Source organism: Leucoraja erinacea, chromosome 2, assembly GCF_028641065.1.
Source record: "Leucoraja erinacea ecotype New England chromosome 2, Leri_hhj_1, whole genome shotgun sequence".
NCBI lineage: Eukaryota > Metazoa > Chordata > Chondrichthyes > Rajiformes > Rajidae > Leucoraja > Leucoraja erinaceus.
Genome location: NC_073378.1, coordinates 93,328,350 through 93,355,558, shown reverse-complemented (window position 1 = coordinate 93,355,558; position 27,209 = coordinate 93,328,350). Strand labels below are relative to the sequence as shown.

Genomic DNA, 27,209 nt, shown 5'->3' with positions numbered 1-27,209 from the left:
TGCAAATCTTATAAATTACTTATTGTATGGCACAACATATATCCATTTTTATTTTATGCAACATTTGTTAGAAATTGTACATTTATTTTACAACATGCAATTTTTTCCAAGTTCTAAATATCAAAAAAATGACAGATTAACATTTAACAAATCTAATGCTTATATTGCTGAATTATCAAACTCGTAGCTTCCAATATATGCGACATTTCCAGTTTTAATTATTTAGCCATTATGCATAAGACATATTAACCCCTCATTTAGTGTTAACGTACACAAAATATTTACTTGCAATTTAGATAATAACCCTAGACATTGTAATAACACCAGAAATCACCTATGTGTATGTAAAACAGATTTGAACATGGGTTTAAACAATAAAAAACATTTTCAACTGCAAAAGCTATTTCGAAAAACACTCAGCTTCCAGACGTTACTTCCAGAACTACATTTTAGTTCTTGCAATAAAGTATTTCCAAGCATAGTTTAGCTGTAAAAAGTATGCTTTTTATGTTTCATTGATGTATAACATTAAAGGAGGCTGATTCTGAACAAATCCTAGTTCTTGTCTTAATCTTCAATTAGTTGTTTCTGTAAACTAAAATAAGTGATATGTCAGTAAACAGTAAGTAATTGAAAATATTGAGAAACTTTTTAAAATACTGTTTACAGTAATTACTATGAAGATTTGAAAGATTAAAATCAAAAGGGTATCATTCCTTTTGAAGCTTGCTGCACTGAGGTGGATTGAAATGCAAAATTGACTGGCTAAAAATGTCCAATTCAGTCTAGATGTCACATATTTGCTTTAAAAAAAAAAAAGTTGTTTATTCCACCACATTACTCCTATCAATTCACACATCTTTGGAATGAGAACTGGATGTCAGGATTGAAACATGTCTGACACAGAGTAGCAGAATCAGAGGACATAGGGTTACGGTGAGAAAATAAACATTCAATAGGAAACTGAGGGGCTATTTTTTTTTTTTACACGCACACACATATAGGATGGTGGGTATATGGAATGGGCTGCCAGGAGATGGTTGAGGCAAGTACAACAATTAAAAGACATTTGAACAGGTGCATGGATATGAAAGATTTGGAGAGATTTGTATAGATGGGGCATCTTGGGTTGAAGGCCCTGTTTCCATGCTGCATGGCTATGGGATGTGCTGAAAGGGCCATTTCTGTGTTATACATTTATTTGATTCCTGCACCAATGCTCTCACCGAGCAGTGAAAGTAATATTTATTAGACATATCCACATAATCCAAATCAATCTCATTCTCTTACCTTTCCAAATAGGCTTGAACATTATCATATCCATAAAATTTTGCCAAGTGAACAAGAATCCCCGTGGCACACCGTCCATCCCGACGACGGCAGAAGCTACAATTACAGATCCCTCTGCAAGGAGGGCAAACCCAGTCCTACAAACACAAAGTACAGCATTACAGATCAAAATGTCCACTCAACTAGTTACAACAGTGGACTTATGAACCTGCCTAGGACTTCTATGAAAGATCCTCCATAATGTTCTAGGAGCAGAATTAGGTCATTCAACCCAACACGTCTATTATACCATTGAATCACGACTGATCTATCTTTCCCTCTCATCCCCATTCTCCTGCCTTCGCCCCATAACCCCTGATATCCTAAGGAGGGAGAGATAGATCAGCCATGATTAAATGGCAGATTTGAAGGGCCGAATGGCGCTCCCATCACACAATGGTTTCTTATAGAAACTTACAAAATTCTTAAGGGGTTGGACAGGCTAGATGCAGGAAGATTGTTCCCAATGTTAGGGAAGTCCAGGACAAGGGGTCACAGCTTAAGGATAAGGGGGAAATCCTTTAAAACCGAGATGAGAAGAACTTTTCTCACACAGAGAGTGGTGAATCTCTGGAATTCTCTGCCACAGAGGGTAGTCAAGGCCAGTTCATTGGCTATATTTAAGAGGGAGTTAGATGTGGCCCTTGTGGCTAAGGGGATCAGACGGTATGGAGAGAAGGCAGGTACGGGATACTGAGTTGGATGATCAACCATGATCATATTGAATGGCGGTGCAGGCTCGAAGGGCCGAATGGCCTACTCCTGCACCTAATTTCTATGTTTCTATAATCAAGAATCTGTCAAATCTCCGCCAAGAATATCCATTGACGCCGTTCACAGCCATCTGTGGCAATTAATTCTACAAATTCACCACCCTCTGAATAAAGAAATTCCTTCTCATCTCCTTTCTAAAGGTACAGTGCCCTCTATGTTTGGGACAAGGACCCTTTATTTAATTATTTGCCTCTGTACTCCACAATTTGAGATTTGTAATAAAAAAAGAATCACGTGGTTAAAGTGCACATTGTAAAATTTTAGTTAAAAAGCCATTTTTATACATTTTGGTTTCACCATGTAAAAATTACAGCAGTGTTTATACATCGCCCCCCCATTTCAGGGCACTATAATGTTTGGGACACAGCGATGTCATGTAAAAGAAAGTAGTCATGTTTAGTATTTTGTTGCATTTCCACTCCACATTAATGACATTGATGTGGAGTTGGTCAGTAGCACTAAGTTCCTGAGGATGCAGATCACGAACAGTCTGACCTGGTTACAAAACATCACATCACTAGTTAAGAGAGCGCAGTAGCGTTTGTACTTCCTGCGCCGGATGAGAAGAGCTCACCTCCCCCATCCCGTCCTCACCACTTTCTACAGGGGCACCAGAGAGAGTATTCTGACCAGCTGCATCTCTGTCTGGTTTGGGGACTGCAAAGCCTCCGACTGGAAGTCCGTGCAGAGAGTGGTGAGGACGGCTGAAAAAATAATCGGGACTTCTCTTCCTTCAATCCGGGACATTGCGAGCAAACGTTGCTTGTCCAAGGCCAACAGCATTATAAAAGACCCCCCACATCTCCATCATGGACTGTTCACTCTGCTGCCCTCGGGCAAAAGGTATCACAGTATAAGGAGCAGAACGGCCAGGTTTTGCAACAGCTTCTTCCCCCGAGCCATCAGACTCTTGAATTCCATATAATGTGCCGCCACAGTGGTTTGCATCTTGCAGTGTAGTCTCTGTATTTCTGTTCGTGAAGTCTTCTGTGGACAGTGGTCATTGACAAATCCACACCTGAAGACAGTTTCTGATCTATCGGACAAGTGGTTGGGAATTTTTCTTTATTATAGAGAGAATTCTTTCATCAGCTGTGGAGGTCTTCCTTGGCCTGCCAATCCCTTTGCGATTAATAAGCTCACCACTGTTGTCTTTCTTCTTAATGATGTTCCAAACAGTTGATTTGGGTAAGCCTAAGGTTTGGCTGATGTCTCAAACAGTTTTATTCTTGTTTCTCAGTCTCATGATGGCTTCTTTGACGTTGATAAACAGCAATACAAGTTTCCAAAGGTGATGGAAAGACGAGGTGCTGAGAGCTCTCTTATACCTGCATTAAGGAGGCAATTAAACACCTGAGCAATTACAAACACCCGTGAGGCCATGTGTCCCAAACATTATGGTGCCCCAAAATGGGGAGACTATGTATAAACACTGCTGTAATTTCTACATGGTGAAACCAAAGTGTATAAAAATGGCCTTTTTCTAAATCTGACAGTGTGCACTTTAACCACATGTAATTTTTTTCTATTACAAATCTCAATTTGTGGAGTACAGAGGCAAATAAATAAATGATGGGTCTTTGTCCCAAACATTATGGAGGGCACTGTACATCCTATCATTCTGTGGCTATAGCCTCTAGTCGTAGATTCTCTCCAGCTAGTGGAAACATCCTCTCCACACTCACTCTATCCAGGCCCAGGTTTTCTCCAAAGTGTAGGTTTGCTTTGCGTGTGAATTGCTAACATCGAATTTCCCCACAGTACCAGAATAAGAATGCAATTTGCCAGTGCAAGGTTTCATTCCTTGCCATCCCACACCCCACCTAGAATGAAACATCTGCAACTGCTTCTGAAACTTGTTCCTCTTTAAAAAGGGGCCCTATTAAGGTCTGCAACATCTGGACTTGCCAGGCATTTGATGCCAACTCCTTTTTGTCCTTTTATTTACAGTGTATATGCGAAATTGCCCCAGAAGGAAAAGTTTTGAAATTCTCCCGCTTCATTTTTAAATATTGATTTAATGCTGTGTTCAAATAAATGCTAATTACGATCTGGTGCCTGCTCAACTTACAAGATGATCTATACATGCCAAAGAGTACAAGTGACATCTAACCATGTAAATCTTGGGAGCACAAAATGCAAGTTTACCACCATACAACACTATTACAAACTTGTTTAGGATTCAAAAACTGGTTGCAATTCAGATTTAACAAATAAATGAAGTACAAGAAAAGACAAATATAGACTGAAAATTCATCCATGAGTAAGTTCTTGGATGGAAGCAGGTACACGTAGCTCTACATTTTCACTATTTCATTGGAGCTAAATTTTAATATTTAATGTGCAGCCAATATTGCATATCTTAAGAGTTAACTTTTCAAGCAGCAGATTGCAGCACAACAAACATTGTGTTACTATGGAAAAAGACATAAAGTAATTAACATCTAGTAACACATGGCCATACAGCACATTTAACACTTAAGTATTTATACATACAGGGTTTAGAAGGGCCGTTTTCACATTTTCTCCATATCGATTGCGCAAACAGGGTCCGCAGAATTGTCCTCTTACGCCATAACAATCATGATTACGACAGATCGTCTTGGTATCGATTGTCTTCTGTCGACATTGATGGCAAGTGCTTCCCTACATGCATACAAAGGCAAACATTTTTCCTTTTAGAATGACATTAGGAGAGCAATCTCTCACGACGAGACTTCAATTTTAAACACGGTAGAAAATTATATCACTGATTTTCTCAGAGATCAACTTTGAGATTTCACATTCAGAGAGCCGGCTTTGCAAAATTTACAGCAGAATTAATATTAAACCATGTTGGGAAAAAGTCTTGTATAAAGTAATACATTTATTACAGGACAGATATAAGAGACCATGACAGATAATAATAATATGCTGTAATTCTACATCCAACCTGAAAGCAATGCAGCTCCAAAGTAGTAGAACATCATTTAAAATGAATATACTGGTTTATAAATGATATTTAAACATCAAAATAATGTACGAGTTTGTGAATGAAAGATCCGTTCATTAGTGTTAGAAAAAGGTCTGATAATTACCATACAACGATCATAAATTTTATCTTTAACAGTGATGGCAATATTTTCCAAATCCTCGTCTGTGATATTAACAGCGAATCCTGGCTTGTATTTGAAAGATCTTCGCCTCCTTTTCTTTAAACTTTCATCCTATAAAGTGTATTAGAAATCAAAATTTAAACCAACAAATTCAAATAAACTACATTTAGAAATAAGAACAATTCAATTATATAGACATACTTACCATGAAATTGTAACTAAACAACACATTACAGTGGTCAGTATTTCAGTAGTAGCTCATTTAATCTAAAATGCCCTGGTTGCAAATTTAAAGCAAAAAGGCAAAATGCTATAATTATTCTGAAATTATATCTATACTTGAATTTCTAGGCAGAGCACTAAAATAAAAAAAAAATCCTTTCCAGAAGATTTCAACTACCTCAACAAAACGATCTGATAGATCAGATCTCAAACGGAAGTTTTTCACTTGGTCCATCGCAAGCTTTTCCACAGAAAACCCCTCAGGAGGCCGTGCATTTCTGGTTGGATTCACACGGCGTTCAATCTTTCCTTCAGAAAAAGTTCTCTTCGGAGTTCTTTTCTGTTTCTGAAAAGATAAGGATGTTGCACTTGAATAGTGAAACATATCACGCACTGTTCAAGAGTCAAGTGTTTTATTCTCAAGAGATTCATTGTCATGTCCCAAAAGGGAATTTTTTTTATTATTATATATTAAAAACAATGCCCCCCCCCCCCCCCCCCCCCCCCCCCCCCCCCCCCCCCCCCCCCCAAGTCTATGTAGCTTAGTCTGTTTGTTGGGAAGAAGCTGCTATTGAAACTGGACAATTGTTGTCAGGAGTTTTCAGGCTCCTAAAATGTATTCCCGATGACAGAAGAGAAATGAAACCATGGTCGTGCTGGTGTGGGTCCCCGATTATGTTGACTACTGTTTTGAGGCAGAAATTCCTGTAAATCCCTTAGATGTTGGGAAGGTCAGTGCCCGTGAAGGACTGGCCAGTGTTCATCGTAGTTCGAAAGAACACTTAAAATTGAACGCATAATAAAATGCCTCAAAGGCATAGGGCACTTTGGACATGTCATCTATAAGATGGATTCTCTATTGCAAAACTTCCTTGGTACAATAAAATCCTGACAGTCCACATTGTTGTCCTCACTTCTGGAGTGGAGGTGATTTAGATTTGGAGAAAAATACCACTTTTCTTGATGGTAAAATATCACTTCTCATACATGGTAATTTCAATAAGATAATATACAAATTGTGAGCATTATACCATACTTACTGAAGGTGAAGTCTGCACATTCACTGGAAAGAGTCCAGGCATTGATTTTAATTCTGCCATTAGTTTAGCAAGCTAAAAAAAAACAAAAAAAAACACTTAAAACCAGTATACCAGATTATGCAAAGGACTGAAAATTACCACAGATTAGGTTGAACTTCCTTGTAGAGGCAAAGATCGACCATGTCTGATACCCTGTGTGTCTCAGTAACGTTATTTTATTAAATTACCAGGTTATTTATGAGCCCTTTAACATTCATCACCAACATATCCAATTCTCCATCAACTACAACATATGCATTGCCTTTAGTGTGATTGTATGCAGCAGTTTTATGAAAGGGGAGAAATTGCCATGCTAAAATTGGTGCACACCAAATCATTAGTTAAAACCTTTTAAAAAAGGAACAGCAAATTATAGCTGCTAATAAAAACTTAAAATATTTTAAAAGCATCTGATTGGGTTTGGGATTTGTTCAAAGCAAAAGTCAATCAAGATATTCGGGTATTTTAAAGATGGGTTATCATATCCAATGTTAGCATTAACTGTGAGGAAAGGTATTGACCCAAAACGTCAACTATCCATTTTCTCCAGAGATGCTGTCAACCTGCTGAGTTACTCCAGCATTTTGTGTCCATCTTTGGTATAAAACAGCATCTGCAAGTCCTTTTTATTAAAATGTTAACTGTGCTCACTACTAGTATTCAACCACTTTAATGCATCTGCAGTCAGATCAAATATCTGATGCTAATCTACAAGATCACCAATGGATCCCATCATCAACAGGGCTGTCAAATGGAACTCAGCAATAACCTATTGCCCAGAGCCGAATTCTAGAAACAGGGCGAAAGCAATGAATGAATAAGTTTATTGGCTAAGTATTCACATACAAGGAAATTTCCTTGGTGCTCCACCCGCAAGTGACAACAATAGACAATGGGTGCAGGAGTAGGCCATTTGGCCCCTCGAGCCAGCACCACCAATCAATGTGATCATGGCTGATCATCCCCAATCAGTACCCTGTTCCTGCCTTCTCCCCATATCCCCTGACTCCGCTAATTTTAAGAGCCCTATCTAGCTCTCTCTTGAAAGCATCCAGAGAACCGGCTTCCACTGCCTTTTGAGGCAGAGAATTCCACAGACTCACCACTCTCTGTGAGAAAAAGTGTTTCCTCCTCCCCGTTCTAAATGGCTTACTCCTTATTCTTAAACTGTGGCCCCTGGTTCTGGACTCCCCCAACATTGGGAACATGTTTCTTGCCTCTAGCGTGTCCAAGCCCTTAACAATCTTATATGTTTCAATGAGATTCCCTCTCATCCTTCTAAACTCCAGAATGTACAAGCCCAGCTGCTCCATTCTCTCAGCATATGACAGTCCCGCCATCCCCGGAAATAACCTTGTAAACGAACGCTGCACTCCCTCAATAGCAAGAATGTCCGTCCTCAAATTAGGGGACCAACTGCACACAATACTCCAGGCGTGGTCTCACTAGGGCTATGTACAACTGCAGAAGGACCTATATTCGATTCCTCTTGTTATAAAGGCCAACATGCCATCCACTTTCTTCACTGCCTGCTTACTTTCTTTCATAGACTGATGTACAAGGACACCCAGATCCCGTTGTACTTCCCCTTTTCCCAACTTGGCGCCATTTAGATAGTAATTTGCCTTCCTGTTTTTGCTACCAAAGTGCAACAACATGACACACAGTGACAGTTAAGAATGATACATAAAACATTAAACATTAATAATAAAACATTATTGATTGAACATGTGAATTAAATAAAACACCAGAGCAAAAGGAGGCTACAGATTTTCGGTTATAGAGCTACTACTCATGGGAAAAAAGCTGTTTTTATGTCTGGCTGTGGCAGCTTTGACAGTCCGGAGTCGCCTTCCAGGGGGAAGTGATTCAAAGAGTTTGTGGCCAGGGTGAGGGGGGTCAGAGATAATCTTACCCGCTCACTTCCTGGCCCTTGCAGTGTACAGTTCGTCAATGGAGGAAAGGTTGCAGCCAATAACCTTCTCAGATGATCGGACGATTCGCTGCAGCCTCCAGGTGTCGTGTTTGGTGGCTGAACCAAACCAGACCATGATGGAGAAGGTGAGGACAGACTCTACGATGGCAGTATAGAATTGGACCATCATTGCCTGTGGCAGATTGTGTTTCCTCAGCTGCCACAGGAAGTACATCCTCTGTTGTGCCTTTTTGACTGTGGAGTCGATGGTTTATTGAGGTGCTAAGGTCCCCCCACTTAAGGTCCTTGGAGATGATGGTTCCCATGAACTTAAAAGACTCCACAGATGTGACTGTGGTGTTGTTGATGGTGAGTGGGATGAGGGTAGTGGGACCTCTCCTAAAGTCTACAATCAATTCCACTGTCTTAAGAGCATTAAGCTCTAGGTTGTTGCGATGGCACCAGGACGCCAGCTGTGACACTTCCTGTCTGTAGGCAGATTCCTCCCCATCCTGGATCAGTCCATTCAGGGTTGTGTCGTCTGCAAACTTGAGAAGCTTCACAGAGGAGTCAGTGGAGGTGCAGTCGTTGGTGTAGAGACAGTAAAGGAGAGGGGAGAGTACGCAGCCTTGCGGTGCTCCTATGCTGAGGGTTTGTGGGTCCGAGATGTGCTTTCCCAGCCTCACATGCTGCTTCCTGTCTGTCAGGAAGCTGGTGATCCACCGACAGAGGGGTTTAGGCACAGTCAACTAGAAAAGTTTGGAGTGCAGCACTGGCACAATGGTGTTGAATGCAGAGCTAAAATCAACAAACAAAATCCTTGCATAGGTCCACTGGCGGTCTAGGTGCTGGAGGATGAAGTGCAGGCCCAGGTTGGCTGGGTCATCCACAGATCTATTTGCCCGATATGCAAATTGTAGAGGGCTCATATTTTTCAGCTTGGCCAGCACAGCCTTTTAAGTGTCTCCATGACCTCAGAGGTCAGTGTGACAGGCCTGTAGTCATTAAGACCAGTAATCCTTGCCTTTTTGGGTAAAGGGACAATAGTGGAGACTTTGAAACAGGCAGGGACAGTACATGTTCGCAGGGACAGGTTGAAAATGTCTGTGTAGACTGGAGCCAGTTGTTCGGCACAGAGCTTGAGAGTAGAGGGGGAAACATTGTCAGGTCCTGGAGATTTCTGGCTATTTTGTCTTCTGAAAAGCCTCTCCACCACTATTTTTATTGTTGATGATGGAGAAGTGATATTGTGCAGCACGGATGGTGTGAAGTGGTGATTGGAGAGGGGTGGGTGGGAAAGACTCCCGTCTTTTCAGACTGGAGTCTTGCTTTAAGTATGTGTGAAGTAGTGGGCGTAGTGGATGTAGAAGGGCCCAGTCTTTGCAGACTGAGGTCAGGCTGTGAGTGGGTGTGAAGTGTTGGTTGGGGTGGGAAAGGGTCCAGTCTTTTCAGACTGTAGTCTTGCTTTAAGAAGGTGTGAAGTGGTGAATGGGACAGAGTGGGTGTAGAAGGGTCCATGGTTTGCAGACTGGGGTCTGGCTGTGTTTGTTGGGGAGAGGGGTAACAGGGTTATGTTGTCTGCTTGTCAAACCTGCAGTAGAACTCATTCAGGTCAGCTGATGATTGTACAAAGCGCTGGGGGCTTTCCTCTTGTAGCTGGTGATTTCTTGCAAGCCCTTCCAAACTGAAGAAGAGTCACTAGCTGAGAACTTGGTCATCAACATCGAGATGGTATCTGATCAAATGTGACATCAACATGCCATTGCCAAACTAAAATGAGTGGACATTAAAAGAAAAAACACTCCAAAAGTTGGAGTCACACCTTTAAAAGAGGAAGGTGGTGGCTAGGAGATGGCAATGATCCCAACTCCCGGACATTTAACAGGAGTTCTTCCGAGCAGTAATGTGGGCACAACGTACTTTGTCTAACCTTTCTTTAAAAAGTGAGAATGTCACTGATGGTTAGACAATGTCAATTCATTTGCAACTCCTTGACAAATGCATGCAGGTGTGGGCTGATAATATGACAAGTAACATGCCCACAATGATACTGCCAAGCAATGGCCAAACTCAACTAGAGAAAATCTTACTCGTGACTTTCAGTTGCTTCACCTATTGCCAACAAACCCATTCACCCAACACAGATCAATATACATTGCAATGACCAGAAACTCTACTAGACCTGGCACACATATAATGTGGCTGACCAGAGGAGAGATATTCTGTCAGGTGAATTTCCTCCAAACACCCCAATGTCTTTCAAGTGAACGAATCTATGCTGACAACTCTCAACACCTTAACACAATCCAGGACAGAATGTTTGACTGGCACTCTGTGACCCACACTAAACATTCCACATTTCTACCACCAGCACAGAGCAGCTGCAAAAAGCTCTTTATTTACTTGTTAAGCCGACATCAACAATGCCTCAAACCTGCAGCCTCCATCACCAAATAGCACTACAGCGGCCCACGCCTGAGGACAGCAATTCTTGCAGGTTCCCCTCTAAGTCAAGCACCATCTTGATTTGGAAGTATACTGTCTGTCCTTCATCAATGGATCTAGACCTTGGCTCCATACCCAACAGCACTGCGGGAATACCCCAACCAGTATGACTAGCACCTCAATAAAGCAGCTTGCCACCTTTTCTAGGGCAAGATGGGTGGAGGAGCAGTAATGTAAAGGGAACAAGAAGTCTGCAGAAGGACTTGGACACATTGGTAGTGAGGAAAGAGGTGGCAGATGGAATACAACATAGTAAAGTGTGCAGTCATGCACTTTGGTGGGAATAAAGGCATAAACTATTTTCTAAATGGGCAGAGGATTCAGAAATTGGAGGCACAAAGGGACTTGGAAGTGGCAGTGCAGGATTTCCAACAGGTTAATATGCAAGTTGAATCAGTAGTAAGGAAGGCAAATATAAAAGTAAGGACATAATGCTGAGGCTTAATTAAGGCACAGGTTAGAGCGCTTATTGTGAGCAGTTTTGGGTGCCATATCTGAGGAGGTTGGAGGGTAGAGGGGGTTTACGAGAATGATCCTTGCATGATTAGGTTAACATATGATGAACATTTGACAGCTCTGGACCTGTACTCACTGGAGTTGAGAGGAAGGATGAGAGTGGGCCTCTTTGAAACATATCGAATAGTGAAAGGCCTGGATATGGAGAGGATGTTTACTATTGGGAGAATCTAGGAACAGAGGGTACAACCTCAAAATAAAAGGACATATCTTTAGAAAGGAGACAAGGACCACTTTTTTTTAGCCAGACAAAGGTGAATTTGTGGAATTCATTGCCACAGAGGGACATGCAGAGTCCATGTCATTGGATATTTTTAAGGCGGAGATGGATAGGTTCTTGATTAGTAAGGGGGTCAAAGGTTACGAGAAGCGAGGAGAATGGGGTTGAGGCAGAAACACCTGCAACGATTGAATGGCAGAGTAGACTCGATGGGCCAATATGACATTAATTTATGAATTGGAGATGGGCTGCAAGTACTGACCCTGCCAGATCCTGAAAGTGTAAATAACAGTGCAGTGAAGACGCCACAGGGGAAAGAAATATGGTGGATGTTTGTCAGTATTCACCTTTTGTTTATATCATCTCATTCTGCTGAAATTCTAACATGTGTAAAATAAATTAAATACCAGTATAAGCAAGATGGCCTACAAATAGCCATTAACCTGATTTATGTTGGTTGGCCTTTATCACCTTCATTTCATTATTCTAGGAAACAAGCAAATCATTCCAAATGTTATACAAGCAACAAATACTATGCATGTCAGATAGCATCCTCTGTTAAGCTCTGAAGAAATAGAAGGAATGACAACATGCACATATAGTAGTCTTGCATGGAAACATACAAGATGATTCTCAGAGCTGCAATCAGATATAAGCACCACAGTTACACACCTCAAGCAAGTATTTTATAAATAAGCAAATACTACTCAAATATACTCCTACCATCTCTTTATTCTCTTTAATGTTCATGGCTCGCTTTAGCAAAACATTAGACCGCTTCTTCCTTGACCCAGAGTCGTCATCTGATTCAGACTCGGACACATCCAGCTCACGCTCCTTTCTCTTTGCTGGCCGCCTTGTTGGAAATTTAAATGCCACACACAGTCCAAAATGGGGTTTCTTTGATGTTGGTTCCATTTCACTTCCGATGGAAGATAGATCATCATCCTCCTCCTCCTCCTCCTCCTCTTCATTCAGTAAAACCTTCATCTTCATCCTCCATTTCCAAACTCATGGACTACAAGAAACATAAGATGAAAAAAAACAGCTAAATTTGCACATACTTACAATATTAGGAGTCTGCCTGTATATACTAAAAACACATATGGGATTTATAACAACAGCAATAAAAATGAAACAGACGTGCATGAATATTGACCTTTCTTACACGTTGCATGAACAGTTTGACATTTGGTCTATTGTCATTTTGTCAGTGTCTGAAGGCAGCCCAAGTAAATTAAACCGAAGGTCCCTCTGTAATGCCCACTTACAACCAACAATTGCAGTTTGCTGAAGGAAAGAGACGAATAACCAAAACAGTCATTCGCACTTGCTGCTACACTCATTCAATACAAATATTATTTTAACTGTTACCACCAATAAAGGGGATAAATGCAAACATTTAAAAAGGGGAACAAAAATAGGATGGTCCAACTAATGAGTTTGACAATAAAATAAATTATCCTATTGCAGTCCTTACCTTCGAATCCAGCTCGCCATTAGATTCAAAAGTACTTGAAGGGAACCCTTCAAAAACACAATCAACTGAGAAACTATCATCTGTGAAAACTTCAATCAACTCTTCTGTAATGTACTTGGACTGGAATTTGGAAACCTGAAAGCCAAAAGTGAACAAAAGTTTAGCAAGTCCATACAATTAAATCTAGATAAACAAACCAATTGTTCAGAAGTAGTTGCAAATTCCTATGTCAATAGAGATTATTTATAAAAAGAACCTCCACTTCATTGACCACAGGGTTTTTTTTTAATAAGGGGAAATTAACATTATTCTACAGAAACTCTGTTGGACTTTTCAGTTGAGCTTTTTGAAAACAAATTTTTTCACAGTATGTTGGCATCACTGGCAAGACATCTATTAGCCATCTCAAATTGTTCAGGCGTGGGGAGGGAAGATGGCACGCCAAAAGTATACAGGAATTTTTAAACAAGCAGCTAAGATCAGTTTAATTTTCCTCCTGACTTAATTAGGTTAATTGAAGATGCCATAGTGGGATTTGTACTTCTGTCCCAGGAACGCATTGTTACCGTCTGTTGCATCTATTAATGCAAAAATGTCCATAGCAGCTGAACAGGAGCATTATCAAATGATGATGGTGCACTCCCAATGAAGGGAGAAAGCAAAGAAGTACAAACCCCAGTGAGTGGCACTGGTTTGTGACTTACACCCAGTTACTATCATGGACCATGTTTGCAGATTAATTCTGCTCATTCAAAATCGAAATAGCATTTTATTTAAGCACCATCCAAAACACAGCAGTTCAAATCTTTAAGCAAAAGAAAACACTGGAAACACTTGGTAGGTGGAAAGAGCTGATTATTCACATAAGGAAGACACAAAATGCAAGAGTAACTCAGCGGGACGGGCAGCATCTCTAGAGAGGAATGGGTGACGTTTCGGGTCGAGACCCTTCAGAGTGATGTCAGGGGAGTGGGCAGGACAAGGATAGAATGCATGCGGAGACAGTAAGACTGGTGGGAGAACTGGGAAGAGGGAGGTGATAGAGGGGGAAAGCAAGGGCTATTTGAAGTTAGAGAAGTCAGTGTTCATACCACTGGGGTGTAAGCTACCCAAGCAAAATATGAGGTGCTGTTCCTCCAATTTGCGCTGGGCCTCACTCTGACAATGGAGGAGGCCCAGGACAGAAAGGTCAGATTGGGAATGGGAGGGATAGTTGAAGTGCTGAGCAACCTGGAGATCAGGTAGGTTAAGACGGACTGAGAGGATGTGTTCCGAGAAACAATGACCGAGCCTGCGCTTGGTCTCACCGATGTAAAGAGGTTGACACCTGGAACAGAGGATACAGTAGATGAGGTGCAAGTGAACCTCTGCCTCACTGGGAAGACTGTTGGGGCCCTCGGATGGAGTCGAGGGGGGAGGTAAAGGGACAGGTGTCGCATCTCCTGCAGTTGCAGGGGAAAGTACCTGGGGAGCGGATGGTTTGGGTGGGAAGGAAAGAGTTGACTAGGGAGTTGTGGAGGTAACGGTTTCTGCAGAAAGAGGTGTAGATGGGAAGATGTGGACAGTAGTGGGATCCCGTTGGAGGTGGCGGACGTATCAGAGGATTATATGCTGTATGCGACGGCTGATGGGGTGGAAGGTGAGGACAAGGGAGACTTTATCCTTGTTGCGATTGGGGGGGGATGGGAGCAAGAACGGAGTTACGGGATATCGTGGTGACCCAAGTGAGAGCCTCATCAATAATGGAAGAGGGGAACCCCGGTTTCCTAACGAATGAGGACATCTCCGATGATCTAGTATGGAAAACCTCATCCTGGGCACAGATGCAGCGTAGATGGAGGAATTGGGAGTAGGGGATAGAGCCTTTACAGGAAGCAGGGAGGGAAGAAGTGTAGTCTAGATAACTATGGGAGTCAGTAGGTTTGTAGTAGATGTCAGTCAATAGTCTGCCTCCTGTGATGGAGACGGTAGGATGATGTCGGAGATGGTCCAAGTGAATTTGAGTGCAGGATGGAAATTAGTGGTGAAATTGATGAAGTCAGTGAGTTCTGAATGGGTGCAGGTGGCAACACCGATGCAGTTGTCAATGTAGCGAAGGTAGAGTTCGGAGATAGGGCCAGTGTACGCATTGAACAGTGATTGAATTGTTCGACGTACCCTACCCATGTGAGTGCCCATAGCTACGCCTTGGATTTGGAGGAAGTGTGAGGTGTCGAAGGAGAAGTTGTTGCGGGTCAGGTAGGCGGAGGAGAGTATTGGCAGACAGAATTGGCTGGAGAAAAGGGAATGGGCAGGATGGGAGGCATCCTTGACAATACTTCCAGCTTGTCTGATGCAATGCACCATGAAAATGGACTGGATAGAAGTAAGTGATGAGCCTGTGATGGGCAGGACTGTGTGCACCACGGTCTGCAGGATCAGGCAGCCATGAGCAGAGCAGTTGCCCAATCAGGCCGAGGTACATCCTGTCAGAATACTTCCGCTAGCACGAGTTCAAGAGAATCCACGGCAAATCTGCTCAGGTGCCAGGGAAAGTAAATATGCTGATGCACTACCTTGATCGTCGTATCAGAAGAAAACCTAAATAAAAGAGGAGGAAAAATGAAACTGATCTTAGCTATTTGTTTAAAAATCCCAGTGTACTTTTGGCGTGCCCTCTTCCCATGGTTGCACAGGAATTCAATCACAAGACAGGGACAGCAAGTTTGATTGAAATTGCTGAAATAAGCCTCAGAATGCCATTAGCATTGAATGTATAATTAAAAAAAAATAAAGTGCATCCTACTCACATTTATGTTCTTATTCGGTTTGTCCTGGGCATGATCAAGTACCGTATTACACTCATCCTCTGGAAAACCCGAAAACTCCTCATCGCTTGGAGCATCAAAAATATCTGCTAACGTCTTTGATATCTTCAAACATAAGGAAAAAAAAGAAGATTGGCACAGAATAATCACATTTGTGGAATATATCTAGATTTCAAAATGCTATCGTCTCACAAGCAAACATGAAAATATACGATTCTCATGGTCTGAAGACGTCAACGGGATTAACCAGATTTATTTGTTCTGGTCATCCAAGACCTTATTGAACGACAGAACAGGCATGAGAGGACAAATAGTAAATAAAAGCAAGAGTGGCTATGTTCTCGATATAGATTACTTGGAGGAAGACTAAAAGGAAAAATTCCAAGATGGCGGCTCGCCTGCAGTCCGTTGTTTTTTCTTTTTTTGTTTGTTCTTTTGTCCTGTTTTAGTTCATTTTTGGTTTTATTTTTATTTTATTATGTTGTGTATTGGTGTGGGGGGGGAAGAGAGAAACGTGTTTTTGGTCTCTTCCTTCAGGGGGATGAGACTTCTCTTGTCGTATCCCCCGTGACCGTCTCCGTCTGCGCCGAGGCCTAATGGCGGAGTTGGCAGCCTCGGAGCTGGGACAGCGTTCCAGCAGCAACGTCGGAGCTGTGGCGTTCCGGCGGCAGAGGCGACCCGATAACGGAGCTATGACGTTCCGGAGCCAGCGGCAGCGGCGACCCGACATCAGAACTGTGGCGTTCCGGCGGCAGCGGCGAACCGATAACGGAGCTATGGTGTTCCGGCGGCAGCGGCGACCCGACATCAGAACTGTGGCGCTCTGGCGGCAGCGGCGACCCGATAACGGAGCTGTGACATTCCGGCGGCAACAGCGACCTGACCTAGGAGGATCGGCCGCGGGCCCGGTGGACGACAACGTCGGGAGCTCACAGGTCGCCTCGGAGCAGAGGGAGAACAAGGAGGGAAGAGACAAGGACTTTAAGATTTTTGCCTTCCATCAGTGAGGAGGTGCCTGATGAACTCACTGTGGTGGATGTTAAATTTGTGTTTATTGTGTGTTTTTGTCATTTTTATTATATGACAGCAAGGCAACGAAATTTCGTTCAGACCGAAAGGTCTGAATGACAATAAAGGATACTTTACTTTACAGATTAAGACTACAACAAAGTTCAAACAAGGGAAATAAAAAATAAATAATAAGGTGATAATGCAGTGTAGTGATAGGGTGGTTGCGGAGTGAGTGGAGTGTGAGATTGTCTTGAAATGATTGACAAAATGGGACAGGAACAAGTGATTAAGAGAGCAGTCACTAAAAGGAGAAAAACAGTACAAAGGAAAACATTAAATGCTCTTTATCCAAATGCACGGATTGCAAGGTCAATCAATTATCAGCAGAAATTGAGAAAAATTAATATGGTGCAATTGCCATTACAGAGAGAATAGTTCAGGCCAGTATTTGATAATTCAAAAGTAAAAACAGAACAACAAAGTTGGTGGGTTACCTCTCTTAAAAATAAAAAGGGTGACGTTAATGAAAAATGATCTTGGCTCAGAAAAATCAGGAAGCAGATTCAATTGGGAATTCAGAAACAAAGAATCTTTGGTGCATACACATTCCTCAAAATGGGGCTCTACTGTTAGAGAGTACCAAACAAGAAATGAAAGAAGCTTTTAACAAAAGGTAAAGCAATGATTGTGGTACTCAAATCTTCCAAGCGCATAAGCCTGGAAAGGATAATCTTGAGGATAAATCCATTATATGTATTCATAACAGTTTCCCACAACAGTCATGTCAAAGACCCTATGAGGGAACAAAACATTTAGATTTGATTAAGTCAAAATCATGAGGAATAAATCAGATAGATACACAGGAAATCTTGCCCAGAGTAGGGGAATCGAGGGCCAGACAACATGGGTTCAAGGTGAATGGGAAAAGATTTAATAGGAATCCGAGGGGTAACCTTTTCACATAAAGGGTGGTGGGTGTATGGAACAAGGTGCCAGAGGAGATAGTTGAGGCTGGGACAATCCCAACATTTAAGAAACAGTTAGACAGGTACATGGATAGGAAAGTTTGGAGAGATATTTGGAGAGATATGGGGCCGAATATGGGTCCTCCTGGGGCTCTGGTTTCAGCTACATTAGTCCCACCTGCCTGCGTTTGGTCCATATCTCTCGGCCCGCATTAGACAAGCTGGAAGTGTTGTATCTGGACTCTCAAAAATCCTTTGAAAAGGTCCCACACGAGATTAGTGTGCAAAATTAGAGCATATGGTATTGGGGGTTGGGTATTGACATGGATAGAGAACTGGTTGGCAGATAGGAAGCAAAGAGTAGGAATTAACGGGTCCTTTTCAGAATGGCAGGCAGTGACTATGCTGGCTGAAAGGGCCAAATGGCCTACTCCTGCAACTATTTTCTATTTCTAAAAATAGAAAAGGCTGTTTACATAGCATTTTACTTACATGTTTAAACCGTCCATAACTATTGGCAAAGTCACTTTCTTGAAAACCCATAAATTCTTCATCATCACTCTCCGTATTAAAGATCTCTGCAACCAATTTTGACATCTGCAAAAGATAGGAACAAAGTGAACTATCCCTAAGATTTCAAAAAGATGTACAAAGATATACATGCATTTAGGTGGACATGGGTTGATTAGGGATAGGCAGCATGATTTAGCACGTGGGAGATCATGTCTCACAAATCTGATGAGTTTTTTTCCCCCCCAGAGGTGACGAAAAAGGTTGATGAGTGCAGAACTGTAGAGGCTGTATGTATGGAGTTCAACAAGGTATCATGACATGCTAGACTTCCCTGGAAGGTTAGTTTGCAAGGGATCCAAGAAATTGGCGATTGGTTAAAAATTAAGCTTCTTAGAAGGAAGCAGAGGACGATGGTGGAAAGTTTCATACTGCCACCCACAAGAAGCTGGGTGGCAGTTTGAGCTGCGAGGAGGCTGCAGGGTGACTTGGGTAGGTTGGGTGAGTAGACAGATGCAGTATAATGTGGATATATGTGAGGTTATCCACTTTGGTGGCAAGAAAAGGAAGGCAGATTATTATCTGATTGGTGTCAGATTAGGAAAAGGGGAGGTGCAATGAGTCCTTTTACATCAGTCACTGAAAGTAAGCATGCAGGTACAGCAGGCAGTGAAGAAAACAAATGGCATGTTGGCCTTCATGGAGAGCAGATTTGAGTATAGGAGCAAGGAGTCCTATTGCAGTTGCACAGAGCCCTGGTGAGACCACATCTGAAGTATTGTGTGCAGTTTTGGTCTCCTAATTTGAGGAAGGACATTCTTGCTATTGGGGGAGTGCAGTGTAGGTTCACCAGGTTAATTCCCAGGATGGTGGGACTGACATATGATGAAAGAATTGATCGATTGGGCTTATATTCACGGGAATTTAGAACGATGAGAGGGAATCTTATAGAAACATATGAAATGCTTAAGGGATTGGACAGGCCAGATGCAAGAAAAATGTTTCCAATGTTGTGGGAGTCCAGAATCAGGGGTCACAATTTAAGAATAAGGGGTAGGCCATTTAGGACTGAGATGAGGAAAAACGTTTTCACCCAGAGTTGTGAATCTGTGGAATTATCTGCCACAGAAGGCAGAGGCCAATTCACTGGATGTTTTCAAGAGAGAGTTTGATTTAGCTCTTAGGGCTAATGGAATCAAGAGATGTGGGGAGAAAGCAGAAACGTGTTACTGGTTTTGGATGATCAGCCATGATCATATTGAATGGCATTGCTGGCTCGAATGTCCGAATGGCCTACTCAAGAGTCAAGAGTGTTTTATTGTCATATGTCCCGGATAGGACAATGAAATTCGTTCTTGCTGCAGCACAACAGAATATGTGAATATGTAAACATAGTACATAAGGGGGGAAGAAAAAAAAAAGTTCAATTAATAACAAATATAGTGCAATAATATATTCTTTTGCAGTTCAGAGCTTATTAGTCGTTGTAGCTTAGAGCTTATTTGTTGTTGTGTTGCATATATTTTCTATGTTTCTATAAATAGAAAAGGTTGTTTACATAGCATTTTACTTACATGTTTAAACCGTCCATAACTGTTGGCAAAGTCACTTTCTTGAAAACCCTTAAATTCTTCATCATCACTCTCTGTATTAAAGATCTCTGCAACCAATGTTGACATCTGCAAAAGATAGGAACAAAATGAACTATCCCTAAGATTTCAAAAAGATGTACAAAGATATACATGCATTTAGATGGACAACGGCTGATTAGGGATAGGCAGCATGATTTTGTACGTGGGAGATCATGCCTCACAAATCTGAATGTTTTATTTTTAGATGTGACCAAAAAGGTTGATAAGGGCAGAGCTGTAGCTGTATGTATGGATTTCAGAAAGGTATCTGACAAGTTAACATCATATGCGAGGCTTCCCCAGAAGGTTACTTTGCATGGGATCTATGAAAAGCTAGCCAATTGGTTAAAAATTAAGCTTCTTGGAAGGAAGCAGAGGGTGATGGTGGAAGGTTTCTTTTCAGACTAGAGGCCTGTGACCAGCAGTGTGCCTCAGGATCAGTTCAGGGCCCATTGCTGTTTGCCACCTATATCAATGATTTGGACGAGAACATCAAAGGCATGATTAGTAAGTTTGCTGATGGCACTAAAGTGGGTAGTATTGTAGATAATGAGGATGGTTGTCAAAATTTGCAGCAGGATTTTGATAGGTTGGGCAGATGGGCTGAGATATTGTTAATGGAATTTAAGGTAGAGAAATGCAAGGTGGTACATTTTGGGAAGTCTAACCAGGCCAGGACCTACCCAGTGAATGGCAGGGCTATGGGGAGTGTTGTAAAGTGTTCTAGGAGCGCAGGTGCATTGTTCCTTGAAACTGGAGTCGCAAGTAGATAGGGTAGTCAAGAAGGCGTTCGGCACATTGGCCTTCATCAGTCAGAGTAATAGGTATAGAAGTTGGGAGGTCATGTTGCAATTATATAAGACGTTGGTGAGGCCACCCTTAGAGTAGTGTGTTCAGTTTTGGTCACCCTGTTAGAGGAAACATGTTATCAAGCAGGAAAGGGTGCAGAGAAGATTTATGAGTATGTTGTTAGGACTCGAAGGCCTGACCTGTGGGGAGACGTTGAGCAGGCTCGGACTTTATTCCTTGGAATGCAGGAAATTGAGATGTGATCTTATAGAAGTGTATAAGATCATGAGAGGAATAGATAGGGTAAATGCTTCATCTTTTACCCAGAGTAGGGGAATCAAGAACCAAAGGACAATGGTTTAAGGTGAGAAAGGAAAGATAGGAACCCGAGGGTCAACTTTTTTTTTTACACAAAGGATGAAATGAATGAATCTCTTTATTGTCATTGCACATGGTACAACGAAATTTAAAAGTCAATCCCACGGTGCGATTCACAAGAGCAATTTTAAATATATAAGAAAAGGTAAAAATATATACATATTAAAAAAAAAATTACAGATAAATAACAATAGCAGCTGAGGTAGAACCATTCAGTTGAATGCGAGTGTTATTTCTTATTTTGCATTGTTAAGTTCACGTATGGCTATGGGGTAGAAGCTGTCTCCGAGTCTGTTTGTGCGAGTTTTGAAAGACCTGTACCGTCTGCCAGAGGGCAGCAGGTGGAACAGGTTGTGGTAAAAATGGTAGGTTTGTGGAGTAAGCTGGCAGAGGTAGTTGAGGCAGGTACTATAACATTTAACACACATTTGGACAGAACATGGATAGGTTAGGTTTAGAAGGATATGGGCCAAATGCGCCGAAGGGTCTGTTTCTATGCCGTTTGACTCCAAATGTAGTGGAAAGCAGGGTGGAGTACATGCAGGGCTCTCACTTAATATTTTTGCCCTGTTGCCAGCCGGGCAACCAAGGCAGCTTTTTAGTTTGCCAAATGAGTTAGTTTAGGTGGTCATTTAAGACGGCTTGCATGACACGTGCGATAATGTACTCGGGCGAAGTGCGTAGTTACCAGTTGGAATTATGCTCAATGAAGCATTCACATATTATTTCTGCTTCAAATAAAGTCACAAACTAAACATATTCACCAATCAAGACATGATATATACCATAATGACATGCAGCAAAATTATAACAGTATCTCAACTCTTTTTACATGTTGCAATTAATGCAATTTCTATTATTTATTTCCACTTCCTTTCTTTCTTTTAAAATCTTTTTATTGTTTTTCCCCCCCCAAAAAATGCAAAAATAAAACATAAAAAAAGAGCAAAAAGAATAATGATAAAAACAATGGTATTGATATAGGGATCAGGATTACATTAATAACAGGTATAACCTAATATGAGACCAGTGTCAAAATACACAATGAATATAGACCACCCAGTCTCTATGTAAATATAGTTAAATCTTTAAAAGGAAACTTATAAATGTAAATAAAGCCAAAGATAAAAAGACAAAAAGAAAAAGAAAAAAGGAAAAAAAAAACAACCCCCCCCCCCAACTAAAGAAAGAAAAAAAAGAGAAAATTTGATAATAATAAAACACGCATAAAAATAAAATAGATTGAAAAAAACAAAGCATAGCAAAACCTAATCTGAACTGAAAATTTCAACAATGCAAGTCTGTTTGTCATCAAGTCCGTTCCACTATATAGAGGTAAAATGATTTTTATAACGATTAAAGAGTGAGCAATTTATGCTGTATGAAAATGTTCAATACATTTTTCCCAAGTCTTATCAAATTTAACCAAGGGTTCAACAATGTCACTCCTGATTTTTTCTCAATTTAAACATGATATTGTTTCCGAATATGACTGGAGTGTAGTCGGAGGGTTGAAGTCTTTCCATTTAAATAAAATAGATCTTCTAGCGATTAATGTGGTAAAAGCAATCAACCGATGGGCGGAGCGGGACAATTTCCACTTCCAAACAAAAATGGGGTTGGTTTATTCAGCGTGTGATCAACCTGTGTCAATAAATCCTGGACCATGGTAACATATATGCTTAACCATGCACACTACAGATTGATGCGAGCATGTTTTCTGTGAAGGGCCGAAAATTATCATGACATGGCCATAGCATGGGTCGTTATTGCTAGTGGTACAGAAAAACTCTCGCTTCCCACATAATTTATCCACAACAAAATATACAGGTTGCAAGGACATTTTTAAAGACATTTTATGATAATAGCTGTTAAAACTACTATTCTGACAGGTTAAACATTACACTAACCTGTTAGAGATGGCCAAAGGACATAACTGTAGCAGCAAATGTTCTTTTGACAACATGCTTAAAGGTGTCAAAACGCCACATTACCAGACATTCAGATTAGATGTAAGTGTTGTGAACAGCAATGAAGATACCCAGTTTGTACAGACCAGATTTTTTTAAATAAATTATAGATAAACGCTGTTTACATCATTCCCACTTCAGAATTAACGTTAAAATTTCAACTGAAATTTCTCCTGACCAAATTCGTGATGTATATGACCGACTGTAGAAGTAAAACCTGGATAAATCCAACGTATAGTTGTGAATGTTGCTCATTAAATAACTACAGTACTGATACTGCATATTAAGAGCATTTATTTGCCGTTATAATGAATGCTGTAATAACGTGTCAACGGTAGCAGTGACAATCGAAGACAGCGGTTTTAATATTTCACACGTTGACAATTTAATTAATCCATCATTATGGATTAAAACAAATAATAACATTGGGAATTAAAACACATTTGATTGCATTCCGTTATCAAACAGAGCCGATGTGCACTCTGAAGACATTTCCGCGCAGTAGGGTTGGTGTGTGTGTGTGTGTGTGTGTGTGTGTGTGTGTGTGTGTGTGTGTGTGTGTGTGTGTGTGTGAGAATCAGTGCGGGATGAATAGATGGCGGGGAAGGGGTTGAGAAGCAATCGGTGCGGAATGGATGGGTTGAGGCTGGGGAATTAGTGCGTGTTGGTTGGAGTAAGTAAAATTGTGAGGGTAGAGCGCAGGAGATGTCAGCGGGAGTTGAATGGGGGGGGGATCAGTACGGCATGGATGGGGGAGATCAGTGCAGGATGGATGGGGAAGCTGGCAGGAGAATGAATGCGAGGTCAATAGGGAGGGGGAGCGGAGAGAGACACATACACAGGAGGTGGGGAGGAAGGAAAGTCAGCGCTCCTCGGGCAACACCGGCACCATCACCCCGCTTACTTGGCCGACCCTGTCCACCGCCAAAGGGGGAGGTAGTTGGCATCTCCTCGCCACCGCCTCCCCTCCTCCATCAGCCAACAGGAAGGTGCGGGGCCGAGCAGTGCAGGTGCCTCAGGCTCCGCTCTAGTATCTTTGCTTCAGAAGGCGGAAGGGGGCAGGAAGAGGAGGTGGCACCGCCGTTGCCGCTGCTGTGCAGGGCCCGTCATTTGCTCTGACCCTACCCTCCATCCTACAGCACTACAACCATCGCCGACCCGAAACGTCACTTATTCCTTTTCTCCTTGCCTGACCTGATGAGTTATACCAGTTTTTTGTGTCTATCTTCAGTATAAACCAGTATCTACCGTGTCAAGCCGGGCAAAATGACACGGCTTTTAGGTTGCCCGGCGAGACTTTAGGTGGCCTTGGGAAAGCAGCCAACATAATTGTAAATTTTTCTCCCCCCAGCCCTTCCCTCTTCTCCCCACTCCTGTCATACAGAGGATACGGGAAGTTGAAAGCACGCACCACCAGACTCAGAAATAGCATCTTCCCCTCCGTTATTAGGCTTTTGAACGGTCCTTCGAATAGCTAGGGTACAACCCCTATTCAATCCTGAGAACTATGCGTAGGAAGGAACTGCAGATGCTGGTTTATACCAAAGATAAACACAAAATACTGGAGTAACTCAGGGGGTCAGGCAGCATGTCTGGATAAAAGGAGTAGGTGACATTTCAGGTCAGAACACTTCTTCAGACTGATAGTTGCAGAACTCCGGTCAGAGAAGGGGAGAACTTCTTCAAAGTAGACAGGCCATGAGGAGATTTTGCAGTGGAGCTGACAAAATGTTTGGGAAGGAACGCAGATGCGGGTTTACACCGAAGACAGACACAAAATGGTGGAGTAACTCAGCGGGTCAGGCAGCATCTCAAGAGAAAAGGAGTACGTGACGATTTGGATCAAAATCCTTTTGCAGACTGAAAGTCTTTCTTCAGTTTGAAGGAGGCTTCCGACCCGAAATGTCACCTATTCCTTTTTTCGAGATGCTGCCTGACCTGCTGAGGTACTCCAGCATTTACAAGACAAAAGAGACATTTATTAGTCACATGTACCAATTGGTACAGTGAAATGTGTGGTCACCATACAGCCATACGAATAAAAAGAGCACAGAACACGATAGTCTTTAACATAGACATCCCTACACAGCGGGATCAGTTTCCCACTGTGAGGGAAGGCACCACAGTTCAGTCATCCTCCTCTGTTGTTCACCCGTGGTTGGGGGGGGGGCTCCCGAACCCGTAGCTGTCGCCATTAGGGCCGGCCCGATGTTCCGGTCCTCTCACCGGGATGATGGAACTCCGACATTGGAACGGGAGAACAACCTCAGCAGCTTGGACATCCGAATCGACCACTTCCTACCAGAGTCCGCGGCTCCCGAAGTCCACAGCCTGCGCTGGGCGGAGATTCACGCTCGGCAAAAGGTCCCAGGACTCCGCGATGTTGAAGTCGGCACCACCCGCGCTGGAAGATCTGCAAACCACAGCTCCACGATGTTGAAGCAGCAGGCCCAACACTATGGAGCTGCAAACGGCCATCCAGTGCTGCGCCACTGCTGAAGCTTTGGTCGGTCTCCGGCAGGAAAGGCTGCCCAATACAGTTGGCAGGTCGTGAGGAGGGGGGGTGAGAAAGCGACTCGGAGAATAGTCGCATCCTCGCCAGGAAGTGACTGGGAAACACTTTCCCTCTTACCCAACCCCCCTCCCCCACGTAGAAAAACTAAAGAAACCTCCAAAACTTTTAAAACAGACTAAAACATTTTTTTAAAGAGAAAAACAGACTGTAGGGTAGGCAGAGGCTGCCATCAATGGATCTGCTGAGAACTATATTCTGCACACTACCTTTCCCTTTAATCCACTTTACTGTACTTGAATTTGGCTTGATGTCTAACTTGATAGCACGCAAAACAAAGCTTTCCACTGCACCTCAACACACGTGACAATAATAAACCCAAACCCACATGTTCATTTAAAAAGTAATCGACCGGCCAACATCTTTAAACTGAAAAGTCATAACTTTAATATTAAGCAAATGGAACAACAGTAAAAAAGACGTTTACAAACGTTCTTGACGAGTTTCCATTCCTTAAACCCTTCCTAATTTTCTATTCGTACGCTTGTTGTAAACAACGAACAAAACAAACCACGCTACAATACAGTAGGCGTTTCCAAAAAAGCATAAAAGTGCAAGAGGAACTTATTAAATGTATTTTATAATTCTGAAATTGTAAATGATGATATTGAGCGCTACTGCTGAGTGGGTGGGGGTATTGTAAGCATGTAGGTCCAACCAAAACTTGATATGTACGTTTTCATTGCTCTTGGATTTATTTTCTTCGCCAATTCCGCTGAAAAAGCCCTACTAAACATTCTTCTATGTATTCATATTTCTTTTGATTTGTATGAAAAAAAGTGGTTTTAAACTAGAAACCAAACCTCGTGGGATTTTTGATACTGAGAGTTCACCGATGAAAATGAACTATTTGCGCTACACCAGTGTATTTAATCAGCAAATTTGAAAGATTAGAAGAGAATACAATTCACCGACGGAGGATTAAAAAACACAATGAAAATATAATGCTAAATGCATGCAAACGATGAAGTGCAGCTAACTCACCACACTACAGAGTTCCTCCATCCTGCAGATTAAATGCCCCGGGAATCCGGGCCAACACTTCCCGCGCTCGCGCGCGCGCGCTGGGATAATGGAACCCCGCGGGACAATCGGACCGTGCCAGCGGCCCAGCCGTAGGAGGGGTGTTCACTTCAAAGTCCTTAGTCCCTGCAAATGATATTGCTCCCCACATCATCAACTCCCGCATATCTACATAGAAATACTTATGGTATTGTTCCATTTTCGTATTTCATTAACCAATGGAGTATGGTTTCTTTAGAGTAATTTTCCATGATATACTACAGTTCCCCTGTTGCATAGATGGTATTACCCGTCAATTTAGAATGACGCACTTGATTTCTGGCGCGAAAGCTGGAGATGGTCTTTGGGTCTTGGATTGAGTTAAGTAGCAGAGTGCAGCTACGGAAAGTCGGGGAGTTTTACAGTGTTGTGCAAATGT

The 27,209-nt window shown here is 42.0% G+C and overlaps 1 protein-coding gene across 1 annotated transcript; it reads right to left on the bottom strand.

The window, feature by feature from the left end:
* Nucleotides 1-29: 29 nt before the first annotated feature.
* cdca7b (cell division cycle associated 7b) lies at nt 30-27,005 on the bottom strand. The gene is given in 14 exon segments (XM_055661391.1): nt 30-595; nt 1,291-1,427; nt 4,600-4,749; nt 5,181-5,309; nt 5,599-5,766; nt 6,461-6,532; nt 12,379-12,630; nt 12,632-12,673; nt 13,136-13,270; nt 15,925-16,047; nt 18,411-18,515; nt 20,003-20,107; nt 26,753-26,830; nt 26,832-27,005. Coding segments are annotated over 14 exon segments (1,683 nt in total). The 5' UTR covers nt 26,991-27,005; the 3' UTR covers nt 30-567.
* Nucleotides 27,006-27,209: the final 204 nt, after the last annotated feature.